Genomic DNA, 7,378 nt, shown 5'->3' with positions numbered 1-7,378 from the left:
GCCAGGAGTGACCAGGAATAACGGTCACAAGCTGGCAGAGGGTAGATTTAGGTTAGACATCAGAAGGCGCTATTTCACGGTCAGGGCGGTTAGGATCTGGAACCAACTTCCAAGAGAGGTGGTGCAGGCTCCTACCCTGGGGGTTTTTAAGAGGAGGTTAGATAAACACCTTGCTGGGGTCGTTTGACCCCAGTACTCTTTCCTGCCATGGCAGGGGTTCGGACTAGATGATCTGCTAAGGTCCCTTCCGACCCTAGAAACTATGAAAATGAAGGGCAGAGACGAGTGGATTTAGTTTGGTCCTGACTAATATTGTGAGGATTAAGACAAAGATGTCAATAGGTCTCAGATAAGTAATGTTTGTCTCCTTATGCTATACCACTTTTTTGACATTTGAAACTTGCAAGACAGCAGGATTGTTTAGTTCCTTGATAAAATTTCTCCTGCACTATATAGAGCATCCTTGTACATGTGGACGGAGCCATACAATTCATCTCATCACCATCATCTTTTTTTTCATATCCCATATATAAAAATGGGGTTACTGATTGTGATATAAATCCAAACTTGCACATAAGAACAGATTTTATGTACGTAAATAAAAAGTAGGCAAAAATAAGATGTTTTCATTATATTAGTTGTTTTAAACCTCTTTCTTTTAAAGTTACTACTATTTTACTGTTTAAAAGCATACATTCAGCTCTATTTGCACAGGAAAGAAAAGTGCATTATTTCCTTTTTTCATACCCCAGTACACTTGTTGCACGAAATGACCGTGATTCACTCTCTATACCAAACCAAGGTGTGGTTCATCTTAGGGGCAGGCAAAATATGGCCCAAAGGCTGGATCTGTCCCGCCAGGCCATTCTACCCAGCCTGCGGGGCCCCTAAAAAATTTAGAAAATTAATATTTATCTGCTCCTGGCTGCCTGTCAAAGATGATACAGGGGCAGTAGGACACAGGGGGAGCCGGCAGCAGGACCCATTAGCACAGCCCTGCCCCATCCCCAGCCATTTGCCTGCTGTCCTGCACGCACAGTGCTCCAGCACCATATGGCTCCTGGCTGCATCGCCAGACCATGGGAGGACGGGGTTGTGCCAGTACTCTGGGGCCAGGACGGGGGGGGAAGAGAGTGTCTGTAGGGTGAGTCCCACACACACACCCTGCCATACACATGCACCCAAAACCCCTCTCACACTGCCATATACACAGATCTCCCACACCCACATCCCCTCACACATCCCAGCCATCCTCCCTACACAAAGTCCATACCCCACATATCTACAGACACACCCACACCCTCTCCCACACTTCTCCTTGTCTTCCAAGTCAGTGAAACAGAATCCTAGTGAGACCCTGTAACTATCATGCTTTAATCAGCCAAAAGGGTCATCAACATGCATAGATCCTGGTTTTCCCTGATCAAAAAAAAAAAAAACAAACAAATTCTCTGATAAACCCCCCAAAATCTGTGATTAAAATGAAAGGCCCCTCACTCTGCGCCCCCTCCCCACAGCCTCCCCAGTCCTGCTGGTGCCCCTTACTCCCCTCCAAAGCCCCCTGGGCCCTGCTAGTGCCTCACTCCCCCCCACTCGTGCCCCTGACTCTGCCCCACAGCCCTGCTAGTGCCCCGTGCTCCCCACCCACAGCTCCCTTCCCTCCACCAGCTCTGCTAGAGGGGAGCCCTGGCAGCTGGGGACGTGGGACCAGGGACCCAGGTCTACAGCCCCCTGCCCATGGCAGGAAGTGGCAGCTGCTGCAGCAGAACAGAGCCTGGCTCCTCCCTGCTGTCTGCCTGCTCTGGGCTTGGGTGGGGGAGAAGCTCCCCACCACTATGTGCACTCCCAGGGGGCAGGGGGACCCGGGCCCCCCAGATCTGTGTGGGAGGGCACAGGTTGCCCACTGCAGGCCCGGGTTTGTACCCTGCTGCCCTCCTCCAGGACCTCTGTAGTCTAGTGAGTGCAACTCGGGGCTTCAGGGCACAGCAGGGATGTGCAGAGATCTCTTTACTGCTGCATGCTTTGTGCTGCCCTAGCAACTGTCCCCTGCCTGTGTGGCGACAGTGGGGCCAGCAGCACGGGGTTGTGCCCTTTACTGTTGCTGCATATGCAGGAGACACATTGGTAAGGTAGTGTGGAGCCTGCAGTGGCCCTGTTCCCTGCAGCATTGGGTCACACCCACCAGGCTTAAGAGGCCCTGAGGGAAGGCAGCAGGGTGGGAGCCTAAGCCCACAGCCTGTGCCTACCTTATGCACAGATCTGGGGGGCATGGGTTCCCCCTGCTCCCTTCTTCCCCCCCACCATGAGAGTGTGTGCAGTGGCAGGGAGCTGGGTGTACCTTCCCTCAATCAGCATGGGGAAAAAACTCATCTCACATTCACGTACAAGGAAGCCTAATTAAATACAATGTCTATCATAAAGCTACTGCCAAAAGCTCTGTTTATGAAAACCATCTATGAAATTGATTAAAATGCAGCCAGTACTGTGCATGACTATAATACACATAGTCCATATTGGGCAAACATATTGATGGGAACATACCACAAGGGTAGGTAAGTGCAACCCACCTGAATAAAATACGTGCTAGTGCCCATTGCGGGCAGTTGCCTCCAACACTGATTCTTTTTCAAGTCATGATGAGCCACTACACTGAATACATTTCAGCTTCCTCTTCACTCCCATGGCTGAGCTGTGTCTTTCTTTCCCATTTGGAATGATGCCTATTTCTTTACCAGACAAATATCAGCAAACAGGACCCCAACCAGTTCATCCAGAATCCTTCTGTCATCCCCCCCACCCTTAGCCTACTGCATATGGATTACTGTGGCCTTGACATCCATGAAGTGGAGCCAGACCAGGATGCCCTGTGCCTCATCTGCATATCAATTTTTGGAGTATCCCAGGACTTGTGACAAGAACAACCAGTTCCGATCATGAGTTGGGGGCTAATTAACACATGGATCCTGTGTGTGTGTGTGTGTGTGTGTGTGTGTGTGTGTGTGAGTGTGTGTGTGTGTGTGTGTGTGTGTGTGTGAGTGTGTGTGTGAGTGTGTGTGTGTGTGCGCGCGTGTGGGGGGGTATTTGGAGTACACACAAACACAGAGAAATGCTGAGCTAATTAGATTCTAATAATTAGATTCAATACTTGGAAAATTAGAATAAATTAATACGTTTTTCATACAGTAAAAGCTCCAGTAACTGGCATCTTACAAGTCGACGTGCTCAATTAACTGGCATGCTGGCTTGTAAGATAAAGTGAAACCGGAAACGCCCACTGTGACACTTCTGGTTTCTCTGAGCCCCCACAGCTGGGGACAAAACAACCTGAGCTGCTGAGCCCCCACGGCCTGAGGGCATAACAGGCTGTGTGGGGCCTGCTTCCCTGACCCATGGGGCCCGCAGGGCCTGCGGGAGGGGCGGCAATGCCGCGGGAGGGTTGGAGGGACACCTCAGATGCAGTGGGGGAAGCGGCGGCCCGGGCCGCTCAATTAGCCGGCATATTTTGTTATCTGGCATCCCCCATTCCCAGGGGATGTCAGATAACAGAGCTTTTACTGTATATAGAGTGTAATTACTGGGTGGTCATCTTATATTTAGGGCCATCTTATATTTGAGTAAATACAGTAAATTTTCAACTCCTGATATCAAAAGTAATGAGTAAAATAAAGACATACCATCTCACTATATACACTGCAAAAGGCTCATTGATACTTTCATCTTTACTATGCTTGTTCAGTAACTACAAATGGAACAAAAAAAATCTAAGTGAGCATGTAACAACCATACAAACAAAACCAGACCACAGCCAACAGCAGGGCTTAAAGGTCACAGTTTGCTCAAATCTGAACTAATTCCTCATGTAAATTATGATGCTATATACTTAACTATTACACGATTATTTGTATATACATGCATGTATTTTAATATGTAAATAGGTAAAAAAAGGATGCTGGCTGTTAGAACACTAAGTTTTAACATCCTTAACCTATAGCATCTGGAATGAGCTTAGGGTCATAAAAGTTTATCTTATACATCTCTGTTTTAGTTAATCTATAAGGTACAAATCTACCCTGCCCTCTGCCATTCATAAGAATTGCCAAGGGAGGCACACATGGGCAAATCTTTACGCAACATCATACTCACATCAGCGTAATGGCCTTTCATATCACAGCGATTACAACGCTTACTCCAATAAGCCCTCTCAAGGCATTCCTTAGAGTAGTGTCCAGGCAAACAGCAATTTAAACAAAACCGTGCTGGGCAGGTGTTTTGTAAGTGACCTCTCTCTGAGCAGAGGCAACAAGGAGGCATTTTCTAAGGAGAAATATGGACAGAAGAATCTTAGGCAAAAATTTTATAATGATTATGACAACTTAAATCATCTTAACAAGTGAAACAAACCAAAAAGTTGGAAGAGGAGGAACTCCACAAATAATAATGCATGTAATGTAATACATGCAATATATACCCCCCCAACTGTAAATTGCCAGTTTAGTACCTTTCATTGAGACATTCTGGTGATATCACAAAAAATGGAGAATAGAAGCTACAGCTACAATTCCAAATACAGCACTTTTCTAAATGAGATTTTGTGCTTTCTGGGCTGGGGACCACATTTTTGTTATATATCAAAAAATACTGTATACACTTATATTGTTCACTGAATAAATCCAAGATTGATCAATAAACATCTTTTTTTTTTTAATCACTTAAACAACGTATGTGCAAATTTTGGATACAACTTGTATGAAAGATGCAATACCAAACTCAAGTTGGATTATATTTCCCTTTTTAAAAAGGGTTTTAAAAATGCAAAAGCTATATGTCAATGACACGCTGTATTATCTGCAACGCAATGAACTGCAATATTTCATCGATATTACGTATGCTGTTGAAGTGGATGTATATATCTTATGATTCACGTATATGATTATACGTACATTTACAAAAATAAATTATCAAAAGTCTACTCTGAGGCTCTGGCTGTGTCCCTTTAAACCAATTTCCCCAATGACTGAATCTGTCGTCATTCCAGGGGCTTAAATGGCAGTTGGGAGGGATGAAGCCACAAACTCAGTCACTGAGAAATTGGCTTCACATAGGCACATCCTTAAGCTTAGAATAGGGAACAGCCTTGGTACGTGTGAGGTCTGTAAAGTGCGTGGAGCTTTTGCAGTCTCTCATGCTGGGAATGGTAAATTCAGGCTCAGCAGACACTACCATAAATTCTGAATATTTACAAAATAGTTAAAAAAAAGTCCTGAAGATGAATGGCTCAGGTAAAAGCTCTCATATTTTTTGGTTTAAATGTGAGCAGGTTTAAGGTGATGTTTAATTTCAAATTTTCTCTGCAAAGGGAGGTAAATAAAGCTACTTTTTCCAGGGCAGTTTGCAAAGTCTCTAGGTATTCTTGTTTCTTTCATTTGCCATGGATTGTTCCTCTTTCCTTTGGTTCTTTTTCTTCAAGACTTCTTACAACATAAAACAATGTTTCGCAGTTAAAACTGTTTTATGACAAGGACACTGTGACCTTGCATTGTGCTTACCTTTATTTTTATCTCTATTCACTGGCAGTTTTTTTTCCTTCATACAAAATTCACAACCCTTAACATCACAAATAAAAGTGTTTATTGTTATAAAAGTAAATTTATCTCTTCTAAAATGCTTAATTACCACATTTCAACCTAGAACTAATTGTAGGCTCTAAAGATAAACCCTTGATATGAGGGGTTTACTAGAAATCCAAGAGTTAATTGGCAATCAAAGAACTAGCAGCTGAGTTTGCCAAGTAATCAAAATGTGCCGTTTACCTTTGGAGTAGGACAGTTTTTGGACAAATGGCCCTGTTTATTGCAATTTCTACAGGTAACATTTTTGTCTGTCGTGTAGTATCTGTTGTTACGCCTCAGAGATGGATAGTTACAGATCTGTGCCTAGGGAAAAAACAAGAAAAAAGGATGTGTTTATTATTTGAGCTTTTGTATGTTAGCCCTTACTGAACTGGAGTTTTGTAAGTGTCAATGCTGGTATGCTCAGTTTGAAATCTAGTACTGTATATCTAGTCATCAACCATTCAGTTTTGAAGTGGATAATTCTATTCTTTTAAAAACTTTGACTTACATGATACTAAATAACTGATTTATAATGAGACATTTTTTGGTTAAATAAAGTCAATCATTGTGAAGGCCTGCCTTCCTTTCAGCATCTCAGTGCAGTTCAATAGGCTTCACCCTTTCAGGATAATTTAGAGTTTTTCCTAAATTGCAAGTTCAGGCAACATTAATTGCAAACACAGGTTACCATACATCAAAGGAAAATACAGCTTGTTAGAAGAAATATAATGCTTTGAGCAGATGAATCAAACCTACATTTTGTAAACATTTTGTAGTGAGCCTGCAAAAGCCCCGTGACCTCATACGAAATCTTCAGAGAAACTCCCCTCTTTAGTACAAGTAAGTATCTGTTTGGTTTTAAAACAAGATTTTGAGCAAACAACTAGGATTGGTGCAGAGGACCAGCTGTTGTCCCACACTAGGCAGAAGGCTGAAGTCATCCAATTATGGAAACATTAGTGAACACTCGCATGAGACAGCAGAAATTGGCCCTTACCCTTCAAGAATCTCTATAACATACTCTTAGCCTCTGGAGCATCTTCTGCAAGTGCTGCAGGTGATTGCCAAATTCTGTTCTGCCTGCGGAAGTGCAAGCAAGCTGAAGACCCACAGTCAGTTTTGTGGAGATGTCTAAGCTGAAAGAGCAGTAGAAAATATCCTAAGAACCTCTCTTTAGCAGTTTGGGGATATGTTTCTGAGATGAGAAACAAAGTTATCACAGGAAGTCTTAGCTGCCAGGAAATATTCATCAGCACTAGAGGCAGCAGGGGAAGAGAGGACCAAGGTTCAGTGCCATGGCAGTCATGAAGAAGTATCTACTTATCTTCATTCTTTTCCAGGACTGCTTCAGGAAGGGTGTCTGCTTTGGCAAATGAACTTCTCCCTCCCTCAGAAGCTTTCAACTGCTGCTGTGGTAGCAAAGATCTCTCAAAGCCTGAATAGAACATGCTAAAAGTCGCACATGAAAAATACAGCTTCAAGAGGCCTAACAGATGTGTTACTTGTGTCACTCTGATTTCACTCGATCTATATTTCTCAGATGAAGCCACAAACTTCACTTTCATGCAGTGGTGATGCATAGGGGGTGCACGGTGGTGCTGCTTAGGCGACAGGCGGTGAGGGACAGGAGGGAGCGCTGGTGCCCCCCCTTTGAGCGCTGGCTGGGGAGTGGGAGTGCTCTGGCTGCTTAATGATCAGCTGCAGGGGGACTCCTCCTCCATTGGTGATTGGTCACCCCCCCCCCCATTAGTGAGCCTGTTTCGGGC

General features: G+C 44.2%; 1 protein-coding gene across 1 annotated transcript in view; it reads right to left on the bottom strand.

Annotated features, from left to right (window-relative positions):
* The window catches only part of ZCCHC7 (zinc finger CCHC-type containing 7), a 259,249-nt gene that overhangs the window by 91,469 nt on the left and 160,402 nt on the right, over positions 1-7,378 (bottom strand). The window contains exons 4-5 of the mRNA XM_019516803.1: positions 5,811-5,933; positions 4,144-4,314 (exon numbers count right to left, since the gene is read on the bottom strand). Coding sequence (XP_019372348.1) covers positions 4,144-4,314; positions 5,811-5,933 — 294 coding nt within the window. The remainder of the gene's footprint in view (positions 1-4,143; positions 4,315-5,810; positions 5,934-7,378) is intronic.

The sequence above is a fragment of the Gavialis gangeticus genome, unplaced genomic scaffold, assembly GCF_001723915.1.
Source record: "Gavialis gangeticus isolate Ggan-Ray unplaced genomic scaffold, GavGan_comp1, whole genome shotgun sequence".
NCBI classification, from domain to species: domain Eukaryota; kingdom Metazoa; phylum Chordata; order Crocodylia; family Gavialidae; genus Gavialis; species Gavialis gangeticus.
Note: the sequence above shows the minus strand (reverse complement) of the source record. Positions and strands in the feature narration are given on the sequence as shown.